General features: G+C 36.7%; 2 protein-coding genes across 2 annotated transcripts; both read left to right on the top strand.

The window, feature by feature from the left end:
* Nucleotides 1–9,289: 9,289 nt before the first annotated feature.
* LOC134657702 (uncharacterized) lies at nucleotides 9,290–9,968 on the top strand. The gene has a single exon (XM_063513265.1). It carries the CDS (start codon nucleotides 9,402–9,404, stop codon nucleotides 9,966–9,968), a length of 567 nt encoding a protein of 188 aa, XP_063369335.1. The 5' UTR covers nucleotides 9,290–9,401.
* A 1,872-nt stretch (nucleotides 9,969–11,840) lies between these two features.
* Nucleotides 11,841–24,723, top strand: LOC134657423 (uncharacterized). Its single transcript, XM_063512971.1, has 2 exons — nucleotides 11,841–12,647; nucleotides 24,380–24,723. The coding sequence occupies exons 1-2, from the start codon at nucleotides 12,143–12,145 to the stop codon at nucleotides 24,634–24,636; spliced, it is 762 nt and encodes a 253-aa protein (XP_063369041.1). The 5' UTR covers nucleotides 11,841–12,142; the 3' UTR covers nucleotides 24,637–24,723.
* Nucleotides 24,724–25,862: the final 1,139 nt, after the last annotated feature.

Below are 25,862 nucleotides of genomic sequence, written 5' to 3'. Positions count from 1 at the left end.
CAACATCTTGAGAGACTCTCGCTAGGTGGTTGGATCAAGGGCCAGATGCAGAAGGCGGTGATCTTGGACACGGCGTGGATAGTCTGCTGGTTCCTCTCTCTGCGGCCCTGACCACCGGCAGCTTGGGCCTTGCCCCGCTGCTGGCGGCACCCTAGGTTAGGTTTTTTATAATGTGTTTATATGTATTTTGTATTGTTTTTGTAAGTGTTTTTGTATTTTATTTTTATATCCATATTATAAAATAACCTAACCTAAGATCAAAAATATATAAAGTGAATAAAAAAAAACTGCCAATTCGCGTCATAAGTTTTACGAACTTTGTTACAGCGTTTTTAACCAAGCGCCGCTGGGAGGGTAATGTGTTATATTACACTGGGGGGGAGGAGGTATATTCTTTTTTTACTGTTGGTAGTTTTCAGTTTTATTTTTATCAGTGAAATAAATAAATAGAAAATGTGTTTATTGTTTATCTTACAAAAATCTACCTACTCTACCTAGTCCTACTCACAGTAAGCTTAAAATATATGTAGCTCAATGAGGCTTGCATTTTGGGTACTAGACGACGATATGTATAATAATTAATAAATATAATATATATAGATAGATATATTATCTTCTTAAATATATAGAAAAACATCCATAACTCAGGAACAAAATATGGAAAAAATGTATGTATCACATACATAAACGCACACACACACAAATAAACGCTCTTTACCGGGATTCGAACCCAGGACTTCTTTGTAAGCAGGATCACTACCTACCAGGCTAGGAGGCCGTATACATATAGCTGGTCAAGCAAATGTTGTCAGTAAAAAAAGGCGCGAAATTCAAATTTTCTATGGGACGATATCCCTTCGCGCCTACATTTTTCAAATTTGCCGCCTTTTTCTACTGACAAGATCTGCTTGGCCATCTATAGAAAAGTTTTTCATAAAACTGCCCATAAACGCAATAGGGAATATTACGCGAAACTCTGCGTAGGGGGCGCCACTCCCATAATCAGTCACAATCTAAGGGTCTACCACAAACGAGAGAGTCGAAATTTTATTATCTAACCTCTTTATCACTCTTGCATATTCGAGCGATAAAGTTTCGATTTCGCGTTTCCCGGTAGGCCCTTTGTAAACAAACCGCCTTGATGTATCAATGTCATATTTTATTGTCTGTGAAAACTTGTCAAAAAACAGTTTAAGGCACAGTGTGTATAAGTTATACTCTATGGTTTACGAAAGGAGCTAGTGCTGCACTCTGGTGGCAAAACATTGCAGTAATATCTACTCCCTATTCAAGACAGCGACTACCGGTCTAGTAGTTTCCCGTTCGCGCATTTACGCATGTAATTATGTAACTAGGCTACACATAATATGTGCACATATGTGACGTTATATATGAAAAGGGACCTTATTGCCGATGGCGCTTACGTCATTATTAACGATGCTCCGATATAAATACAATGCCGCGCGACGCTGTGCGGCGTAAGCGCCATCGACAATAAGGTCCCTTTTCATAGATAATGCCCCATATTTACGCTGTTCTTGGCCGCTTTTATAAGCATATAATCATCAGTGTGTTTATTAGTATCATAGGACATTTCATTTATTCAGCTATGAAACCCTGTAGGGCATTGCAATATAACTAAATACAATATGGTTAATATCTAATACTTGCTGAATAATTACCACGTAAGGTACTTTAACCTTTTGGACGCCAATGACGATATATCCGCACCGTAGGTTCAACGCCAAAGACCGATTAATCGGTCACAGACCACAGAGCAACATCGACCTACGTGCATAATATGACGATTTTAAGTGAACCAAATTTAAGTCGCTATGTAGCAAAATTCAGGTTAAAATAATTTCTATTGTAAAAATTTACGAAAAAAACTGTTTAATTACTGCATAAGTATCATGTAAAAACCATTGATCTACCAGAAAAAAAAATACAAACAGGAAAATAAACAGTTTTTTTTTGTCTCCTGTAAAGTAGCTAAAAATACATGGCGATTTTTTTATTCACACCGACGATATATACATAAAGTTCAACTTTAGTTTTGACACTTCAATGATGTGGCGTCTTAGTGACAGCATTTGTGTTTGACACGGCGTGGAAAAGATTAATATAATATATTTATAAACTGTATTAATATTATCATTTATCACATATTTAACATTTATTTATATTTTATAAACAGTACCATGTTAAACTTACTGTATCTTTACTAGAAGATGATTACCTCTAATGACTTGAAATCATTTCAATTTTAGTTTCGCTTTTGATTTCTGACAGTCAATCTTGTAACATTCTAGACCTGTGTGGCTACCACCAGTTTGGTACTGTCATAAACGCTATTGAGAACGTTACTTACTTTCTATGCATCTCGCTCGTACTCGCATATTAGTGCGAGGGAGATATATGGAAAGTAAATTACGTAGACGTCAGCGTAGGTATATGTTTTGACACTGTCAGTGACTCTGGTACGGGTACTACAGTACTGTGATCGGTGCTATTTTAGCTTGGTCTGACCGTAGAGCGCGTTGAAGTTTTTTACACGGCGTCATGGAAATTTGTATTAATAATTATGGTTTAACTTTAATATGATACATTATATTTAATATAATAACCTAAACTTCTTTAGCCCCCAAAATCAGCTAACTTCTACGTTTATAGTAGGGGAGCCCAAGAAGGGATTTTTGTGTTTACTCGAGCGCGTCAGATTAAGATATGAGTGATATCTTGCTACCCCGTGTAGTCTACCTTTACCCCTTTTAGCCATCTATGTTGAGCCCTTGGTTGGTGGGGGGTTGGTGGGGGGTTTAACAAATTGTTAAGCAGATTGTGCATTTGGTCATGTTAGTCCAAATTAACGCTATAATTGTGCTATTACTAAATCTGATAATTATTTGCACGCATTTCCTTAATCTGACGGTTACAATGTAAAAATTGGGCGTCAAACTTGTGTTCGTCAGATTAAGAAAATGCCTACAAATAAGTGTTATATTAAGTTATAGAAAAAATATAGCAAAAACGACCAAACCCACAAACTGCTTAACGATTTTTTAACCCTCCACCAACCTCACGAAATTTAAAAAAATTGTAGACGCTTTCCGGCTCGCTGGAAAAAAAAACTTTATTTAACTTTTTTTTTCTTCTTATCATCTAATATTTCGATTCCAATAGGTCTGTACGATGCTCGAGTAAGACACATTTAGCATCGTCGTCTCCCCAACTATTAGGTCGTATAATAATATAGTTTTGGTCATTATCATTTAGACAAAAATAAAAAGTTGAAATTTTAAATAGCGTTTAAGTACCTTATTATTTTTACAATAATCATTTTATTGTTTAATACTTAATTAATATAATTATACAAGTACATATAAAAATAACATTACTTTAACTATCAAAGTTTAAAACTAAATTTAAATATAAATAAACACTAATCTTTAAATAGAATATATAATAATGTTAGTTAATAAAGTTAATATGAATAGTATTTAGGCGTATACGTCACTACCATTTGTTCTTATTTATTTACCATCAATCAAAATACTTGATATATAATTTCTTATACATAATATACATTTTAAAACAGTGTAGTATTTTCTAGTAAACTAAAATTTAAAAACATACTATGAATGAAGTTCGCATCAAAACCCCGGGTTCGCTAACATAATTATTATTTTTCTTTTTTCGTTCTCAACACATACTACTACCGCCATCTATCGCACGTTGGGTCAAACCTAGCTTCGGAACCGAAGACAACCTGTATTCATAAGTACTAATTATATAAAACAAATTAATACAAGTTTCATGTATGTGTAATCTTATACCTTTAATCGAGCAATTCTAGTATATTTATTTATTTATTTATATATTTCGGGGATCTCGGAATCGGCTCTAACAATTTCGATGGAATTAGCTATATGGGAGGTTTTTGGGGGCTAAAATCGATCTAGGTCTTATCTCTGGGAAAACGCGCATTTTAGAGCTTTTATATATTTTCAGAGCAAAGCTCGGTCTCCCAGATATTGAGACTTATAAGATCATAGTATTATCCTACTAAATAGAAAATTTACAACTGTAACAAATTTTAAACATCAGGCGCATAATGAGGTGAATATACCTCATTTTACAAATATTTTATCTAATGATAGAAAGTTTTACAACGTTCCAAGCAAGCGCGCTATTGAAATTTACGCCATCTATCGGCCGCCCGTTGAAGCGCGTTGAAACCAAAAAGGAAAAAAAAGCAATGGCCGCTCGCCGCCGACACTTTCCGATAGAGAGTGTTATTGTCGTTTTGCTCTTTTTGTGAAGTTTGCTAAAAGTGAAATTGTTCTTGTTTTAGTTACATTGTTTTACGATTAGAGGGAAAGTGTGCGTCCGTGTGGTTTGATTTAGATTTGTTTGTGCAATTTTATTTACTCATTGGGCAATAACTAGTCATCCTAAGAGCCCATTACGTGCACACTAGCGCCACTGCTAAATAATCGTGGTTATTTCAATTTAACGAAAGATATTTAAAAAGGGGGTCGCTACGTACTGTATCCTGTATAATATATTAGGGCTCATTTAGACGGCGCGCGAACTCGTATACGATTTTAGTTACATTGCGGACCATTGAGGTAACATCAATTCAGCCGACCGATCAAACGACGCAATGTATTCAAACTCGCATTCGAGTTCTCGCACCGTCTAAATGAGCCCTTAAAGTACCTTTTGAATACATCAAACTAGTTTCTATGTTGCGGGATTCGTCAATTTATGCGTCCAAAGTAAAAACGACCGTTTTTGTTTTGAGTTCATAGATTGACGAATCCAGCAACATAGAAACTAGCTTGATGTACTATTCAAAAGGTACTGCAATACAAGATACAGTACGTAGCGGCCCCCTTTTTTAAATATCTTTCGTTAAATTTAAATAATCACGATTATTTAGCAGTGGCGCTTGTGTGCACGTTGATGGGCTCTTAAGAAATTAAATTCCCCTTTTACGCCATATATTTAGATAAAATAAATATTATGGCGATCTGCGGTGGCACTTTGCAGCATGGGTGTATTTTTATCGCCTGTCACTATGTCTCGCACTTACATACTTATTAGAACGTGACGGGCACGGTAACATGTAATAAACCGTTACTGGTCTGGTCTTCAACAGAAGGACATGATGTCGCGACGCTCAGCATTGTGGGACTGACTGAAGAAGAAGACCCTATGTTTGGTCTCGTAACACCGGTGTACCTAAATTCTCGTCTCGCCCATTGTACAACTAATGAGACACACGGTCGAACTAGGTAGGGGAGAGCGGGGCTAAAAGTTCCGATTTTTCATAAAATACAAAATTGCGGTATGAAAACAATGTGATTATTTAGATTGTGTGGCTTGCGCCATTTTTAAGAATGTGTATTTACGTTTCTGAAATGTGATATTAGTATAATATATTATTTGTGCTTTGCTAAACAATTTTCTTACCAGATCATTTTTATGAGTTTAGTTGGAACGGCACCGTCGGAATGTTGATTTGTCGTTTCAAATTCTAAAATATCAGTCAAAAATTAAAATCTCGGTTCCGACACAGTAAAAGAGTACTTAGTTTGAAATTCGTGGAAATACGTAATTATTTTTTGTGTACTACTCATACATATTATAACAGTTAGGTACTTACAAAAACGTAAAACTGTATTGGTCAGTGGGGTTAGTGGTGCCGTCGTTTTTGTTTTTTTTCCATAACTACTATTCTACCATAGGTATCGGAAACAACTAAAATAGCTGCTGCAATGACATAGTATCCTGATCGCTCCGCTTTTTACTTGCGATGCTATTCTCATCGGAACAACTTACCCCCGGGCACTTTTAGCCCCGCTCTCCCTTACCGTGTACGATTCACATCAAATGGCTGAGTTGGCGCCAGTCAAAAGAATTTGAAACTTATTTTCTCTATATTCACAGTCTATATTCAAATGCCAGTCCTCGCAGACGCAATGCCTCCGTGACTGCTTGCTATAGTTGCTATGCTTATTCTTGCCATTTCAGTATGAGTCGTATCTACTGTAAAGTAGGTTTAAATTTCTTTGGCTTGTCGGAAGACGCGCGTTTGATGTGTTGTACGTAATTATGCCATAATAAAGGCCGATAAGTATCTGTCGCGCGTGCTGTCATTACCCCGTTCTCGCTTTCTGCCCAAATTCCAAGACGACTCTACTGGGTGTAATATACTTACAAGCAGTAAGGCAGCTGAGTGGTGATGGGTGGGCCATTTTTTATATTTTATTAGCGACCCGTCCCGGCTTGGCACGGGTTAACAAATTATACATAAACCTTCTTCTTGAATCACTCTATATATTTAAAAAAAACCGCATCAATATCCGTTCCGTAGTTTTAGCATACATAGGGACAGACAGCGGGAAGCGACTTTGTTTTATATTATGTAGTGATTTTGGATCGTTTTCCAAGTTTCAATAGTAGCACAGTATAAATAATAAATAAATAGTATAAGACATTATTACAAAAAAAACCAGCCGGAAGCGTAACTTTTTCCATTTTTTCCTTTAATATAAAATTATTACACAAAATTAATTTTAAGTGTTATTTTTTCCCTGGATAAATAACCTAACCTTTAACCATTGCAATTATTGCAACGAATGATCCTAAAAGTTGATTCATCCTTATAATCTAGCAGCAGAGCTCTGTGACCTCGTGAACGCCTTTATAGCTTCGCCATTCTGAAAATGTTGCAAGCAAAATTGAAAAATAATCAGTATAATTACTGATCCTGTTCACAAAATTCATTGTAGTCTGTTCGCAAAGAAAAGAGTCGTGGAATTTATGGGGCCCAACACATTTCACAACTCTTAACATTCCGAACCAACTCTAAAGTCTTACACTTGATCATACGAAAGCGTTGTTATCTAAAAAGCGTGTTTTACAGTTAAAACTAGGTTTCCAAAACGTTTTGGATCAAAAATACGTATTATCACTATTTTTCCAGATTCACTTGTTGAAAACTTTTTTTAAAGTATAATTTTTTTCACAAATATTTTTATAAACCTACATTCTAAAACTTCATTGACACGCCGCCAAGACACTGACAACAAGTCGTGTAAATATATTTTAAAACGATTGGAAAAAAAATTGTGAACTCGTCCTTACCTACTGATATTTCTCTTTACTGTGCATACATGACGAGAATAGAGCAATTTACCCAAAATCAAGTATTAATAAGGCATCTACCTATGATTATTTTCACTTTTGAACATAAATTATATTACTTCGGTGTTCATAATTGTGGCCCTAAGTCCGTCATTTTGAAAAGACATAGTACCTTGTTTCAAATACCGTTAAAAAAGGTACGGTACTTTACCTGCGTGCCTAAGTTTGTTCCTAAACAATTTTATTACAATAGATATTCGGCAACTATTCGGTATTCTGCCACTTTGCCGAATATTCGGTATTCAGCCGAATATTGCCTACTATTCGGCCGACATGTTGTACCTACCTAAAAGAAAAACTACACAAAAAATAACCAAAAACTAGGTATATTTAATATTTGATGTATTCTTGAATTGAAAGTAGTTAAAAAATACGAAGGCACTTTTTTGAGCATTTGTTGATTACAAAATATTTTATTTTTATCATGGATGATTTGATTGACTCTAACTACATTCATTAATTCTGTTCAACAAGAAATATATCTTAGCAAACGTTGTGCTTTGTTAGCGAACAGTTTTCATAATAATTGTGACTCAAAATGTTCGCATGTCATGCCGAATATTCGGCGCTTCGGTCGAGGTATTCGGCTAAAACCACTATTCGGGGCATCTCGAAATGTTCTACTGTTACCTACTATAACAACAACATGGTCTAAGACAAAAGTGCAAGGTCATTACCACTACAGCCGCACAGTCAGCAGCAGAAGTTGCTAAACGGGCAAGTTGTTCAAAATTACCTTGACACGCTCTTATTCTCTTTCCAACAAAGTCGCGTCAAGATCATTTCGAACACCTGGCCCGCTTAGCAACTTCTGCTGCTGACTGTACAGCCCCGCTCGACGCTCTGAAGCATTTTGGTGCAAGTGTCATCTACGATTTCTCACGACTTCTGAATTTCGATTTGTTGTTGCGGTAAGCGGCAAAATTTTAGTCAGTGATGAATGAAATGGGATGGTTTTCTAAAGTGCCGTACAGTACCAGCATCAGCAGTGTATGGATACCCTATTTACACACTCGCACTGCTCAGTTTGAGCTACATTCATGAAGTGAGTCGCGTAGCCAACTTTGGTAGGTTAATGAATGTGCGATTGGGATCACACTCTCCGCTTATCAGCACTCTTCTGACAAAATGAATACCTCTGGAGGTCGGATATTTAGAGTAGGATCGCACTAATAGACTAATATAATATAACAAAAATTGCTCGTTTAAAGGTATAAGATATATTCCGTTGGATATAAAACTTTTGCAGTCACAGACTGTATTTTTATATCTATCTTATACCTTTAAACGAGCAATTCTTGTTTATTTATTTATTTATTTATATGTATATATATTTCGGGGATCTCGGAAACGGCTCTAACGATTTTGATGAAATTTGCTTTATGGGGGTTTTGGAGGGCGAAAAATCGATCTAGCTAGGTCTTATCTCTGGGAAAATGCGCATTTTTGAGTTTTTGTAAGTTTTCCGAGCAAAGCTCGGTCGCCCAGATATTGAACGTTTATATAACCATAGTGTTTGCACTCCGGATCCGAAATGTATGAAATTATCCTGATCTGAATCCGGATCCGCGGATATTCCCATACATTTCGGATACGTCGTGCAAACCCTATATAAACAATAAGGGTTCCGTTTTTTGCCATTTGGCTACGGAACCCTAAAAATGATGTGGACTTTCTGAAGTTAATGGTTCCAAGTTCAAAATAATATGTCATAGAAGACACATTGCACGGCCATAATCTTAATGTTCTCTGTAGAAATGCAAAACAATTTACACTTTTGATAAATTTACGGAGCCGTGCAAATTTTACAATGGAAATGCCACAGTGAACAAATTTGAGCAACATTCACCTACGATAAAGAGGCAATTTGTCTAACAAGACATGCAGAAACCGAACTCATTTTGCCTAATGATTCAACGAGAATGAGCTAGATTTGACAAAGTCATATTTGATATGCTCTTTTCAATTCCATTGAAATGAGTTTCTATTCTCATCACAATAAGAGCCCTAGTGAATTTTCCCAACCGCAAAACGCATTTACAGTTTCTTCGATGCCGAGAGCTAAGCCCGGCAGCCCTGGAGTAATCATCTGACCGCAGAACTCGAAATATAAAAACCCTTACAATAACAAATGATGACCACAGTGTCAAACACTCAACGCAGAACCGGACGTATTAATTTGAAAAATGCTTTTAATTATCCTGTCAGTGTCCTTAGTTTTAGTGAACGCAGCTCCGAATCCAGAGGAAAAAGAAAATGATAAACCTACGCTTGAGACGACAGCTCGTATAGTAGGCAAAGATTGTGCTAAAGGAATATTAAGTCCGACCTGTTTGAAAATTGGAGTGATATCGCTTTTAGAAAAAATGAATAATAAAGATGAAGTTGCATTGCTGCCAGGAGTAACTCTAGTTAAGGATACAACTGACAACAAAGCTGAAGAAGTTGCCAAGGAACTGGCGAAGTCTTTACCATCGAACCCTGATGAGAGGTTGGATAAATTCCTTCTGTATCGCTTGGGGACTTTTCTGGACACTCATTCGGTGAAGCTGAGGCTATTAGATGAGGATACTGCCGAAGAAGCGAAGTCGATGCTTGGGGAAGCAAGAGCAAGGAAGCCGTTCGGGATGGGGAAGAAAGGAGGCATGGGAGGACTGATGGCTATGGCTATGATGATGAAAGGTAAGGGCGAATTTTTACGACAACGTCAACGACATTTGATATTAATGATGATTTTCGTAATGCAGAGTTAGCTTGGTCCAACTCTAAAATTCCTTAACTTATTGACTATACTTAGGGTCGGTTGCACCAAACTGTTCGTATCGTTAAAGAGTTCGCTAATTAAATAAATGTTTATGTATGGAAAGTTTCAGAGTGAGGGTAACATTCCATTTCTGACAGCAGCTGCACTACTGGTACTGAACGCGTCGCTGTTACTGTCAATTTCCATAGTAAAATGAACAGTAGTGCAGCTGCGGTTGGAAATGGACTGTCACCTTAAGGGTAACATTCCATTTCTGACCGCAGCTGCACTACTGCTACTGAACGCGTCGCTGTTACTGTCAATTTCCATAGGAAAATGAACAGTAGTGCAGCTGCGGTTGGAAATGGACTGTCACCTTAAAGCGCCGGGGTGCGCCGGCTGACGTTGATCAGTCTGTCAAATGTGGTTAGTGCAACTGGCCCTTAATCTATATTATACAGACAAACTACATAATAAGTTTGGTTGTAAAGAACTCCAAAACTGCTTATAACAAACAATGGAAGTACCTGGCCAGTCACGCTTCGTTACTCCCAATAATATGAAGAAAGCACCAAATTATTTTAATTTTATATGTATTTGGTTTGTTTTGGACTAATTTATTATAACACGACTAAACTCCTATATCACGTTTTGGTTATAAAACCGGCCAAGTGCGAGTCGGACTCGCGCACGAAGGGTTCCGTGCCATTACACAAAAAACGGCAAAAAAAAACTCGTTTGTTGTATGGGAGCCCCACTTTAAATATGTTTTTAATTTGTTTTTAGTAGTAGTTATTTGTTTAATGTTATAGCGGCAGCAGAAATACATCATCTGTGAATTTCAACTGTCTAGCTATCATGGTTCATGTCATGAGTCACATGAGTTACAGCCTGGTGACAGACAGACGGACAGACGGACAGCGGAGTCTTAGTAATAGGGTCCCATTTTTACCCTTTGGGTACGAAACCCTAAAAACGAATAAACAGTTTTAAACTAGATGCGCTTATGTAGGTCTTCTAGGTTGCTTTAGGCATTACGGTTACATAAGTACGCGACCATGACGGATCTAGGCGTAAAAAGTAGAGCCAAGAGCAAAGTTTGAGGTACCTAGGTAATGAATGTATGTTAAATGTTTGATATATCTAATATGTAATACCTACCTTTAAACGAGCAATTCTTGTATATTTATTTATTTATATGTATATATATTTCGGGGATCTCGGAAACGGCTCTAACGATTTCGATGGAATTTGCTATATGGGGGTTTTCGGGGACGAAAAATCGATCTAGCTAGGACTTGTCTCTGGAAAAACGCGCAATTTTGAGTTTTTATATGTTTTCCGAGCAAAGCTCGGTCTCCCAGATATTAAATATTTATACGCGTAATTTATAATAGCTCACAGTTATGTTTAATGCGTTGGGCAAAGTTTCAAACTATTATGTTATTAGCATTGTGAGTATTGTGAGTCTTACGGCAATAAAAAAAAGAGTGTACATGTTTTTAAAAGGTCGGAAACGCGCATGTAACACCTCTGGACTTACAGGCGTCCATAGGCTACGGTGACTGCTTTCCATCAGGCGGCCTGTATGCTTGTTATCCACCGATGTGGTATAAAAAAATACCCTTATATTCATTTAAATCATAGGGTAAGTCAAGGGATCGTTAATGTTGGAATTGAAAGAATCAAAGGATTAGATCATTCATAATAACTAACATAGTATAAAACAAAGTCGCTTCCCGCTGTCTGTCCCTTTGTATGCTTAGATCTTTAAAACTACGCAATTTTTTAATCGATAGAGTGATTCAAGAGGAAGGTTTATGTATAATTTGTTAACCCGTGCAAAGCCGGGGTGGGTCGCTAGTAATTAATATATAAGGCTTAAAGAGAGCAAAAGCTGCATTTACGTACATGTATAAAGATTACGCGAAGATATCAATCAGTTGCTGCTTTTTCGCTCACTGCGTACGATAATGAAGCAAAACCTCACACCGCTGCGCGCATGCGAAAGTAGACGCAACACACTCGTATAAGGGTCCACATTTGAATGGCTCAAAACTGTCTTTTTGCAACCAGTCTTCTATAAAAATATAATAGTCATCTAACCATGTGAGTCATATAAAAGCCGCGCGAAACAATTGTCTTATCAAACTGTAACAGTAGTCGTTTGAATACGGACGCGCCATGTATCGGCTTGTGTGTTTAGTTCTTGTGTGTACAGCAGTATCACTCCCAACTGATCGGGATATGAGTAATAGTGTGGAACCTACGATGGAGACAGCCGCTCGGGCGATGGGAAAGAACTGTTCCAGCGGGATCTTCAGTGTCACTTGCTTGAAAATAGAAGCTATATCAGTGCTTGAGAAGCTAAGTTCCAAAGAAGAACTACAACTGCTACCAGGAATAACTGTCGTTAAGGAACAGAGCGAGAATGGAAGCAATGCTAAAGAGTTCGCAGCTGAATTAGCGAGAGCTATGCCAACTAAACCTGATGAGCGATTAGACAAATACCTTCTTTACACATTAGGGAATTATTTAGATACACATTCAGTGAAGCTAAGGTTGTTAGATGACAGTGCTAGTGAGGAAGCGAGGGCTATGATTGGGGAGGCGAGGAGGAAAGGGGGGCTCGGAGGGGGGAAAAAAGGAGGAATGGGCGGACTCATGGCTATGGCGATGTTAATGAAAGGTATGTCATATGAACTAATTTAAAACTGATTCTGAGAATCAAAGCGAATTTACACGTTGTTGCCGATTTTGAAAATAGAACATCGACATAAGGTACACGTACTAATGCTCGACATGCTAATGCCCAATAGATGACACCCTGCTGTCATCTCTATTGACAATGACTCAAGTTTCAAGATGACATTTACTGGGACCGCGTCGAGCAGCAACCTAATATTTAAAACACTTTTGTACATACAATTTCGTCGAAAAACATTTTCTCACAATACGTCTACTTCTATTGACCTGCCGCAATGTATGAAACCGTATTATTTTTTGCACTAAGGGGTTTTTTACACAGTATGACGTACGCGTTTACGCTGATTATAGCTTATTCTTGACAAAAAATCTCACCATTTTAAGTAATTTATAAATTATTTTGTCCCGGTTAATGCAGGTACATACTCTAAAATTCCTACTAATTAGAAAAAAAGTTAACAATTTTATATTATGTAGTAACTGAAAACTAATTTAGACAACGCAAATAAATAACTTATGAGTTATGACAACCTTAACATGCCGTTACATTAGTTACATTAGTTAGGTGCTTACCTATAAGTACATAATATCTGGGACACTGAGCTTTGCTCGTACAACATATAAAACTCAAAAATGCGCGTTTTCTCAGAGATAACACCTAGCTAGGTCGATTTTTCGCCCCCGAAAACCCCCATATATAGCAAATTTCATCGAAATCGTTAAAGCAGTTTCCGAGATTCCCGAAATATATGTATAAATAAATATATACGGGGTGCTTCCTGTAACAGGAGCAATAAATTAAACTAAAGGCTGTACTCCCCAAACTGACCAACATTTGTTCAGCAACTTTTAAAAATTATGAATTCTTTAGATTTCCTCTTTTTCGTACAAAATAAATATTGCCTTCAATGTACGCTGACATCAGTGTGTTTGACGTTGCTTGTCACGCTTTAAACATAACACAATTTGCAATACATTGCGTCTTAGAATAAACTTTAAAGTGTAATAAAAATCAAAACATGAGTTATTATCAAAAGTTGCTGAACAAATGTTGGTCAATTTGAGGAGTACAGCCTACAGTTTAATTTATTGCTCCTGTTACAGGAAGCACCCTGTATACAAGAATTGCTCATTTAAATGTATAATATTTAGGTATGGATCTGAAGAACGTACTCTGTTGATAATCTTTTTCATATTAAGTACATACAATGTGCTCTTTATATTAAGCATCTTTACGCACTGTTTAGTTAGTGCGTTTATAATTATGCATGTATATACTGTTAAATGTACAATTATTAACCTTATTTATAAGACATTAAGGTTCACCGACGGCCAGTTAAGAGTACTTACGCACAGGTTTACGTGTCTCAGATGTTTGTCTTGAAAATACTTTGTTAGACACCTAGACCTAGATCTAGAATTCTAGACAACCTCTATTAGCGGCCTACTATACAATAAAAAATTGCAATATTTACTTAGAAAATACTTATAGAATAGAATATGTTTTGTTTTATAATCGACCGAATTAAAACAATTGCAAATTTGTTCCATTTAATACTCGTAATGACTTACATTATTGGTAATGAGACTAATTAGTACTAGTATTAGGATAGTAAAAAGAAATATTATAGAATAAAAAAAGATTTGTCTCCATTATGGACAAAACTTTGTGGATTTAGTTACGGGGGCCTTCCGCCAACATAAGGAAATTGAAAATCGTTATTCTGCCTTCCTGTCGCGAGCCAAGAGCAATGCAAATAACGAATTTGAACTATACTGGGTGATTTTGGGGTCGTGATCCCAAATGTCAAATATATACAATCCATTGGGATTGATATTAAAATTATGAAAAAAATATACCCTTGGGCCCAGTTTTGTCTACTTCGGGCCTTCAAGTCACCTTCAAATGGTCACCCATTTTTTCGCAATATTGTGGTAAGTCCCATGGATAAATTTGTTACGTATGAGCATCTTAACACATTAAGCTTAGAATAAATTTAAAAGTGGAAAAATTACTGTTTTTGGTGAGACTGGAACTCACGACCTCTGGATCGATATTCCAGCGCTCTATCATCTGAGCCACCAAGACCTCATCCACAGCCAGCAAATCTCTCCACCATATTATGGGTCCAGGGGACCCCAGCGACATCTACCGTAAGAGCGTTACACTTAAAATAAAATAAAAAATATTCTAAGCTTAATAGCATCGGTCACAGATCTGCTTGTAAAAAATTAAATCTTAACACATTTTTTGACATTTAGGGTCGCACCAAAATCACCCCTGTATTAAAAGTTATCGTAGGGCAGAGTACAAATCACCTGCTAAATGCTCACTCATGTGAATGTAATGTAATATTATATTTGTTTTGCTTATTCAAAAATACACCCATCATAACCAGTTTTTAAAAAATCAGTCTTTATACTTTCACCATTTCTAAAACCTAACAAGCGAGACAAGTAGAGCATTGGAAAAGTAGCAAATAAAAATGACACTCACATGATTATATGTTACATTTATAGGTAGTGTAATTTGACGTTCGTGCCACAAATCGATGGCTTAGATTGACAATGACAGTGACAAGGTGACACAAATACCGACTTACAATAAGTGACAATCTAAGGGTCTACCGCAAACGAGAGAGTCGAAATACTCGAAATGTTGTTATCTAACCTCTCCGTCACTCTTGCATATTCGAGCGATAAAGAGGCAGATAGCTGAGTTTCAATTTCGCGTTTCCTGGTAGGCCCTTTGTAAACAAACCGCCTTGATGTATCAATGTCATATTTGATTGTCTGTGAAAACTTGTCAAAAAATTGTTTAAGGTACAGTATGTATAAGTTACTCTATGGTATACTTAAGTCACTAGTGCTGCACTCTGGCAGCAAAACATTGCAGTAATACCACAAGTAATACTCCCTATTAAAATATTCGATATTAGCCACTCAGTTGCTTTTGGATTTCAAAAATTGTAGCGTAAATTGCTTCGCGATTTTAAGCCAATGTCCGCGCGATGCAGTGTCTTATTGAAAAATTAATTAATTGGCGTCTAATGAACCATTTGCTATGATTTTTTTACACAGAATAGTTAATAAAACAAGGAATCTGATTCCGTTGCTTAATGTATGGGTAATTAAAATAAAAATAATTATAAAAAATGCGTAAACTTGACACACTAAAAAAGTCGAAACCTTCAAGCAGAGATGTATTTAAAAAAAAAAAACTAAAGCGATAACACCTATTTTTTAGTATCGTAAAAAAAAGTAGATTAGTTCTTCTTTTATTTAGTACCAAATACCATATAAGTGTATATTAAAAATCCTTAAATAAACATCATTTCATTTTATGACACGTCACGCAAGAAATACGCAGGACGGATCGAAATGTTTCGTTGATTCATGATGTATTTTTGAATGGTTAAAGAGACTCAAGTACGGAAATATAGTTCTAATAAGAACAAGTAACTAATAATCTTTAATTAGAATAGTCACAGTTTGCAATTATCGCTTTCATTACGATTTTACAAGTAAATAACAAGAAAGTATTACGTACCACCGCAGTTTCGGGTTCTTTTGCCGATCAAAAACAACACAATATCACATTTTCACTATAAATTTTTCACATCATTAATCACAGAATGTTAGAACAAAACCATATTACACAAAAGAAAACTGCTAAATACGGAATTACACTAATTTAAACGTAAATAAACAAAGCCGATATAAAAACACCCGCAACACCTGATCCGACGCCGGTAGGACTGGCCGCCATGTTGAAAAAATGGCCGCCGCTGGTGACTAGGGTCGGGGCACACAGAGTGCGTTAGGCACAGGTAGGTCCAGCATTCGAAAAAGTATGCAGACATTATTTTCAGTCACCGTCATATTCTTATCTACGTTATTTAAGGTACTTTTCCTTCATGTGACATAGTCTGGGGACACCCTGTATATGACCATGCACTAATAAAAGATATACCAATAACCATGTGCAAATAATGTCAGGTTTCCCCAAAACACAATCTTAGTAGTTGAAACATTAGTAGGAACACATAACAAGAATGTACCACACGGGCACGCAAAGCGTCTAGTGTGCCTCATGCCTTACGACGTCCGAGCGAGACGTTCGCTAAATTGCTTTTGGTAGCTAGAGTTACCAGCCGCCCGGCACATACTTACAATTGTTTCTTTCGCTAATCCTGTATAACATATCACAGGTTTAAATGATTTTATGATTATAAATGAAACTTAATATTTAGACTATTTAAATAACAATATTTTATTTGAAAAATATGACTTATTCTTCAAAGTCTTATCTTATTTCAATCGCAAGTAACCGAAAAAAATCACCGTTTAACTACTTTGAAGTGAGATAGTAATTCATAATTCTACATTAGAACTGAAATATACATTCTATCTGTTAGTTAGATAAATACATAATCGTTTGGTATAAAATTTAGATAGTAAAAGAGTAATTAAAAATACTTACGGCATTTTTAAAACACCGACCACTTTTCCGCAACTTCACTTTCGCACAACTTTGAAACCGACAGCTGTTTAAAATATTTTTATTTTATCATGTTGGCTAATTTTTTTTTTCTGTATTGCCATGTTATTTGTCTATGCTCGGAACATAGTTTAAACCGCTTCCAAGCCGCCACTCACAGATAAAAAATCAAAAATCGTACAATGGTCGTCTGGTAGCTCTGGCTACCAGAAGCAATTTGTAGGCGTTCAAAGTTGGTAGCTCTAGTTACCAGAAGCAACTGAGTGGCTTTACACGACTGCCCCAAAAAAAGAGTGTATTGTTTTCAGGGTTCATGTTTGTATGTGGGTATGTAAGTTTCTTTGTTACACCGTAACAGCTAAGTGCCTGAACCGATTTAGGTGTTTGAGATATCATTGGAATCCTTACGTTATCCCGAGTAACATAGGCTATGTGACGTCATCACAAAACCAATATGGCGGATTATGCACTGCAAATTGTGCAACCGAAACAAAAATAAAACTTATAAACCTATCGAGTTGGGTATTAAAATAAAGGATTTTAAAAGACGATGCTAAAACTGTACATAAAATATGGTTTAAACTATTCATTTGGTAGGACAAGATTTTACAAAATATAAGTATAACGCAAAGATAAATGAATTGTCTAAATCTATTGAATGGGGTATTAAAAGAAAGGATTTTTTAAGGCGATCATAGGAATATATATAAGTTATATGTTTAATTGTATCGTTGGAGAGAAAATACTAAATGTTCTACATCGCGCTAATGACATTTCTCTTTGCAGCTATATACGACAACTTCATACGTGGCGCTTACGTTATTTTCAATTGCGAAAGTGTCAAATACGAAAGGAACGGTTTGAACGATTGACTAGGTAAGCATTTCTCAAAAAAATTGTACATTTCGATCACATCTTAGATTTCTACAAAATTGGTATGCTGGTAAAGTACAAGAAGCTGAACAATTTCCACCATATTTCCCAAAATGTCCAAGAAAGTTTGTATGAAACATCCTTTTTTGTTACCAGATTTCCTTACACATTTGGTAACAAAAAAGGAATGTTTCATACAAACTTTCTTGGATATTTTGGGAAATATGGTGGAAATTGTTCAGCTTCATGTACTTTACCAGCATAAGTACCAATTTTTATAGAAATCTAAGATGTGATCGAAATGTACAAATTATTTGAGAAATGCTCAGGTACTCTGAATAAACATATTGTGCTGTTTATTATAACATTTAACTTGAGACTTTGAATAGAAGACACTATTATCATGACTGTAGAAGGCAGGTCTTTGATGATGATTTTAATTTTGCACGACAAATTTTGCAAATCCCGGAGCACACGTGCTACTGTTGTGAAACAATATTTTACGAGAAGCAAAGACTGGGAGCTTAAGATAGATGGGCTCTTCCTGCAACTTCCACGAGTATTTTAATAACGAAAGCCGAAGGCCGAACTCCGCATAGGGTCGACGCTCCGAAGCGTAAGGCAGGTGCGTGCTTCCTGTAAATTCCCCAAGTATCTTAATTGCGAAGGCCGAAGGCCGAGCTCCGCGTAGGGCCGAAGGCCCAAAGCGTAAGAAAGGTGCACGCTTTTTGCAGTTTCCCCAAGTTTCTTAATTGTAAATACCGAAGGCCGAGCTTCGCGTAGGGCCGAAGGCTCGGAGCGTAAGAGAGGTGCATGCTTTCTGCAGCTTCCCCAAGTATCTTAATTGCGAAGGCCGAAGGTTCGCGTAGGGCCGAAGGCCCGGAGCGTATGAAAGGTCCACGTTTTTTGCAGCTTCCCCAAGAATCTTAATTGCGAAGGCCGAATGCCGAGCTTCGCATAGGGCCGAAGGCCAGGAGCGTAAGAAAGGTGCACGCTTTCTGCAGCTCGAAGTATCTTAATTGCGAAGGCCGAATGCCGAGCTTCGCATAGGGCCGAAGGCCCGGAGCGTAAGAAAGGTGCACGCTTTCTGCAGCTCGAAGTATTTATTTATTTATTTATTTAAACTTTATTGCACAAAAGAAAAACTTATCGTACAAAAGGCGGACTTAATGCCAAAAGCATTCTCTACCAGTCAACCTTAAGGCAAAGCAGAGAGATTGTGGGCGGTGCAACTGCTACTACTACTAACAAAATTTAATATAAACCGCAAAGCTAATTTAAAAAAAATTTACACACATAATATACACGATACATATAATATAAATACATATACCTAACAATTTAAATATATACAATAAAATATATAAATTATATAACTAAAACTAGGAATCCTTCATTCTAGCAGCAAAGAAAGCACGTACCGATTTCTTAAAAGCGAACTTGTTTGGGGCATTTTTAATACTAAGGGGGAGTCGGTTCCAAAGGCGCGCTACCTGCACGCAGAACGAATCTGACATGAAGCCAGTACGATGTGGAGGGATGGATAAAGACATATTGCCAGAAGAGCGAAGCTGACGGTCGCGAGAAACGCCGTAGTATTGAAAGAGGGACTTGAGGTATACAGGAGAGAGTGGATCGTTTAGGACAGAGTATAGAGAGCAAAGCATGCGAACACTGCGTCGTTGACGGATGGGAAGCCAGCCAAGCTGGGAGCGGTACGCAGAGACATGATCGTACTTACGCAGGCAAAAAATGAAACGAATGCAGTTATTGAGAAGGCGATCCAACTTATTGAGAAGTTCTTCAGATAGGTCCGGATAACACACATCACCATAATCAATTATAGGTAGAATTAGAGTATTTATAAGGAGAATTTTAGTCTTAATGGGCAAAAAGTGCTTTAGCTTGTTTAGTGAATGAAGAGAACCCATAACTTTTCGGCTGACCTCAGAAACCTGCGCTCTCCAATCCAACGAACTGTCGAGCATAATGCCTAGGTCCTTAACACTGTGACTAAATAGTATTGGTGAACCGTTAAAGTTTACTGGTGCAATAGTGTCAAAATCCAGTCTGGCGACCTGTCGAGAACTACCAATAACGATAGCTTGGCACTTAGACGGGTTCACAAAAAGGCCATACTGCTCAGACCACTGTTGGATGTGCAATAGGTCCAGATTGAGCCTATCAATCGAACTCGAAATATTAGTCACTTCACACTGGTCGTAAAGCTGCAGATCGTCGGCATACAGGTGGTGGTAAGTATCTTAATTGCGAAGGCCGAAGGCTGAGCTTCGCGTAGGGCCGAAGGCCCGGAGCGTAAGAAAGGTGCACGCTTTCTGCAGCTTTTCCAAGTTTCTTAATTGCGAAGGCCGAAGGCCGACCTTCGCGTAGACCCGAAGGCCCAGAGCGTAAGAAAGTTGCACGCTTTCTGTAGCTTCCCCAAGAATCTTAATTGCGAAGGCCGAAGGCCGAGCTTCGCGTAGGGCTGAAGGCCCGGAGCGTAAGAAAGGTGCAGGCTTTCTGCAGCTCGAAGTATCTTAATTGCGAAGGCCGAAGGCCAAGCTTCGCGTAGGGCCGAAGGCCCGGAGCATAAGAAAGGTGCACGCTTTCTGCAGCTTTTCCAAGTTTCTTAATTGCGAAGGCCGAAGGCCGACCTTCGCGTAGGGCAGAAGGCCCAGAGCGTAAGAAAGGTGCACGTTTTCTGTAGCTTCCTCAAGATTCTTAATTACAAAGGCCGGAGGCCGAGCTTCACGTAGGGCCGAAGGCCCGGAACGTAAGAAAGGTGCATGCTTTCTGCAGCTTCCCTAAGTATCTTAATTGCGAAGACCGAAAGCCAATTTATAGTTATGTAGTTGCAGAGATATTAAGCCATAGCACTTTTCAATACGACTGGTTTTTGGGTCCGACCTATTTAGGTTTTTAAGCACGTTTTATGCTAACATATCAAAATATCAACATGATGAAAGCTCCTTGAAGCAACTTAAGTGCCTTAAATCATATAAAAAATGTGGTTGGTTTGTATGGTCACTAAAATGTATAAAATAAAATAAATTAATTAAAAATTAAAAAACACGACTGCAATTTAAAAGCCAACTGAAAAGCTAAAAATAATTTTTAGTTATGTTAGGAATCGAAATAAAATATATAGGTACAGTCACGATCCTAAATGAGCCTAAACTTTTCCGTTTGCTGTTTACGACCCTGACAGAACACTTACCTATATATTATATTTTACATTCATTAAGTTGAGTACCTAACATAACTAAAAATTATTTTTAGCTTTTCAGTTCGCTTTTAAATTGCAGTCGTGTTTTTTAATTTTTAATTAATTTATTTTTAGTTAACTGTCTTCTTTTTTTTGTTAATCTAGGTCTAGGTGTATAACAAAGTAGTTCCAGTTTAGGACAGTTATTACGATCAAAATATGTTATTATTACAATTATAATCTATGGGAGGCAAGGCAGCGCCTCTGCCCTGTAAAGAAAAAAAATGAAAGGCAAAGCTGTAACATCCTTTTCTTGAAACTATTCACCACAATTCATGCCCTAATTGGGAATTTGGAAATCAATATGCAATAATATTTGCCTAAATATCATCGCGCATTTTAAAATTTAAAATGCTTATATAACTAGCTTAACTTTTCCAAATGATATTTAAAAGTATCAAGATAATCGAATTTAAACTGTCGTGAGTCATAGGTACTAACTTAAGCGAAAAAAAACAGTTTTACTCGCATCTAATTTTAGACACTCGCGCGACATGTCTCGGAGAGCCTAAGGTCTCCATCATGCGGTCTAGCATGAGTTGCGTTCCCGCGCGCGACTCCATACTTGAAGTCGCGTCAACGCAACTCATATAGACCGCCAGGTCGTGTCAAAAAATTACGTGATTTAAACCGTAATTTTTGGCTTCTGTATCAAGGCAATTAGATTTAAACCATATTTATTTTATGTACTTAGGAAAACCAAAATAAATGTCTTCTACCGACCGCATCAAAAGTATTCGAGAAAGCTATGTGTAACCGCATCTATAATTTTTGCGAAAAATATAACATCTTTGATAACGCACAAAATGGATCCCGAAAAAGGCGATCAACGACTAGCCGTATACCACTACATACAGCAAATCTTACAAATACTCAATTTAAAACAATATGCCGTCGGAATATTACTCGACATGACAAAAGCATACGATAAAGTTCAACATAACATTTTATTATCGAAACTGTATGGCATTGGAATTCGTGGAATGGCACATAAATAGCTCGCGACATACTTACAGAATAGAGAACAACTGGTAGAACTTGAACACTTCAACTTCCAATCTGGCGAAATAAAAAATGTACAATCCGATACAACAACTACTAACGCATCAATACAACAGGGAAGCGTTATCGGCTGCCTCTTATTTCTAGTCTATATCAACGACCTACCAAAAGTTATTGAAAACCATTGCGTACTCTTTGCCGACGACATCTCTATTCTAACACCATTTAGCAACACTTCTGACCTAAATACTGAATTAAATAACATCCTAACAAAAGTAACAAATTGGTTAGACGAGCACAACTTAGAAATCAACTTCTCAAAAACGAAATTAATGTCATTTCACCCACACCAAAAAGACCCCCTTAACATCTCATATAGCTATAATAATACACAAATAGACGTAGTTGATGAATTCACGTTGCTCGGGATAGTAATAGACAAACATATTTGCTGGAAACCACACATAAAAAATATTAAAAGTAAGTTAGCTAAATTTGTTTACGCTCTAAAAGAAATAAAAAAATCTACCGACTTTAAAACTGCACTTCAGACCTATTACGCATATGCATGCAACTGGCTTAGCTACGGTGTAATTCTATGGGCCAATAGTACAGACGCACCCAGTCTATTCATTCTTCAAAAAAAACTCATCAGAATTTTAGTTAATGATCAACAAATCGACAGCTGCAAACCCTATTTAAAAGAACATACTCACCCTTCCATGTATCTATATCCTGGAAATTTGCAAATTTGTCAGAAACTACCCTGAATTATATACAAAACGCAAAGATGTAACAGGAGCTCGTGAAATGCGTTATAAAAACAAACTCTTGCTACCAGCCTCACGGCTTAAAATGCACTCAACCGGGCCTTTTGTAATGTCGATAAAAATATACAATAAATTGCCGGATGAATTAAAAGAAGAAACAAGTGAAACAGCATTTATCCGTAAGCTGAAACAATTTCTATTGTCCAAATGTTACTATTCCCTGAATGAATACTTAGAAGAAAATGTAACTAATACTTAGAATTAAGTGAAATCTAGATTTATTATATTGTGTAAGTGCCTTTCTCCTTATTTTGCTGCGCCCAACAGGGTACATAATGCGATCAATAATTATGTTATATCCCACCTTACCTGTGTAACCATTATGTGCAAATAAATGATTGAGTATTGAGTATTAATCATGGTATTAAAATGATTTCATTTTCGAGTTGGAATTACTTTGGATCTTATGTAGGTAAACTATCCAATGACCACTTGTAATGCAAGGTTTAGACTAGCAAGTACTAGCAAGCAATTTTCATTACCTACATTGCGGTATCTGCATGGTCAAACTTTTGGTAGGCCCTTTGTAAACAAACCGCCTTGATGTATCAATGTCATATTTTATTGTCTTGTCAAAACCAGTTTAAGACACAGTGCTAGTCATGAATCTAGTATTTTAACTGAATCTGCCATGAGGGTGGGGGAAATGACCGAACGGGATAGTCTTATGTATCTTTCAGTAGGAGTAGCAGCGAATGCGCTATTATTGTTTGTCCTTGTCACAGTCTCACTTTTTTTTTATTCCCCACCGTAAATTTAGTATGTATTATGGTGGGCAACAAATAAATTCGACCAATCATAGTGTCGCATTGCCTATGTTTTGTCCCTCATGGAGGCACGCGTATACTACTTTATAGGATCCTACCTTCTATGGTGCTAGTGCTGTGCTAGCGGTAGAACCACAGAACAAGTAGAATGGCGATGCGAGCAGGGTACGTGTCGCCGCCGGTTATGAGCAAACGCTCGCATGCTAGTACTCGCCCGCGCTGACCGAAAAACGGAAACATGCCTTTTGCGCCACAATAACGTTCAGATTAAGAAGCCAGACATCAAATCTGTCTAAAGGAGGCGTATCCATTCACCAGGCACACAAGTTTTTACTACCGTTGCGCGAGAAATGTGGAAATGTGGAGAGGAACGAGCGGCGACACCGGTTCCGATAACAACTGCGCGCGATAGCCGTTCTAACCTCTTTAATATGTTCTGTGGGTAGAACATTGCAGTAATACCCCCTATTGTTCCAGGCACCCTCATGAGCATCGGTCTCGGCGGTCTCGCGATGCTGGCCGGCAAAGCTCTGATGACGGCAATGATGTCTCTTCTCCTCTCCGCCATCATCGGCATCAAGTCCCTCTCCTCAGGAGGAAAGTCCACCACCTACGAGATTGTCTCCAAGCCAGTCTACAGTCACTCTCACAGTCATTCCACGGCGCACGAGGATGTCGGCGGCGGTTACGGACATTCGGGTTATGGAAGGAATTTGAATGTTAGGAAACGTTAGGTAAAAAAAAAAAGTTAATACGAACGAATAATTTATTGACTATTTATTGATTAGACTAAGACATGGTTTAAGTTTGCTTATTTATAATGCTTGTGGAAAGTACAAATGATCCTAAAGGCCTTTGATATAGATTTATTTGAAATGAAAAGGGAATAAAATGAAAAGTTTTTTTTTGTGTTTGTGGTCATAGAGCACTGTTTATTTTGTTTATATTTATATTTTATCTTGTTTTTATTTGTTTTTTATTTGTTTATCATATTATTATATTTCTTATGTATCTTATACGTTATTTATGGTTTAGAGCATTTCAACATTTTAAATATTTTTCATTTATTCCATATCATTATTGATATATTCCATTATTGCTTTTTATATAATTTGATAAACTCATTATATTATTTTTCAAATATATTTATTTTACAAAATATATTACATATTCTAATACTAATAATTATATTCATACTATTCATATACCACCCTACATACACATTTATTTATTACTATTTTTTGTAATACCTATACATAAAAAACGCATTTTAATATATTATTATATTTTCAATTCATTCATTTCATTTTTCATATGTGTTTTCATTATTTATTTTAGTACCTACTATTTGGTGATGCATTATTATTGTATGTAAATATTTCTGTATCTATTATTATTTATGATAACATTTTGTACTTAGTGTATATATTGTTTTACACATAAAATTTGTATTTAATATTAACATAATTATTTTATACTATATTGTAGGTATACAAATTATTTTTATTTTTATAGTATATTATTTGTTAAAAGTCATTATGTTATATTTTTAAAGACTGCTATTAACTTATAAATATTGCAATTATTGTGTTACTCGTACCTGCGTCTGACCTGCATAATATAATTATGTATGTATGTATGCAAGTATGTAGTTTCGTATGTAATTATGTATAGTAAAATATCATCGCATAAGTATGTATCTGTGTTATTGTTTTTATTATTTGCTGTATCAAATGCACTGAAAAATAAAATATGTGAACCAATTGGAACAAACTGATGGTGTGTGTGTTATTATTTATGGAATAAATCAATTTGGTAACCATAGTGGTTTTTCTTTACTTGTACAGTCACCAGCAAAAATATATGACTGTGGGCAGCCGTGCAAAAATATCTGATGCTCCATTGGAGGCATAAGTATATGACGACACTACCTCGGTAAAAATATGTGATGCTTTGTGGC

The sequence above is a fragment of the Cydia amplana genome, chromosome 20 (assembly GCF_948474715.1).
Source record: "Cydia amplana chromosome 20, ilCydAmpl1.1, whole genome shotgun sequence".
In the NCBI taxonomy this organism is placed as follows: Eukaryota; Metazoa; Arthropoda; class Insecta; order Lepidoptera; family Tortricidae; genus Cydia; species Cydia amplana.
Note: the sequence above shows the minus strand (reverse complement) of the source record. Positions and strands in the feature narration are given on the sequence as shown.

What these genes read in the sequence shown, in the direction of transcription:
- LOC134657423 (XM_063512971.1), top strand. Translation starts at nt 12,143, where the DNA reads ATGTATCGGCTTGTGTGTTTAGTTCTTGTGTGTACAGCAGTATCACTC. An exon ending in TATGGCGATGTTAATGAAAG is followed by an intron (nt 12,648 to 24,379) that starts GTATGTCATATG and finishes CTATTGTTCCAG; the next exon opens with GCACCCTCATGAGCATCGGT.
- LOC134657702 (XM_063513265.1), top strand. Translation starts at nt 9,402, where the DNA reads ATGCTTTTAATTATCCTGTCAGTGTCCTTAGTTTTAGTGAACGCAGCT.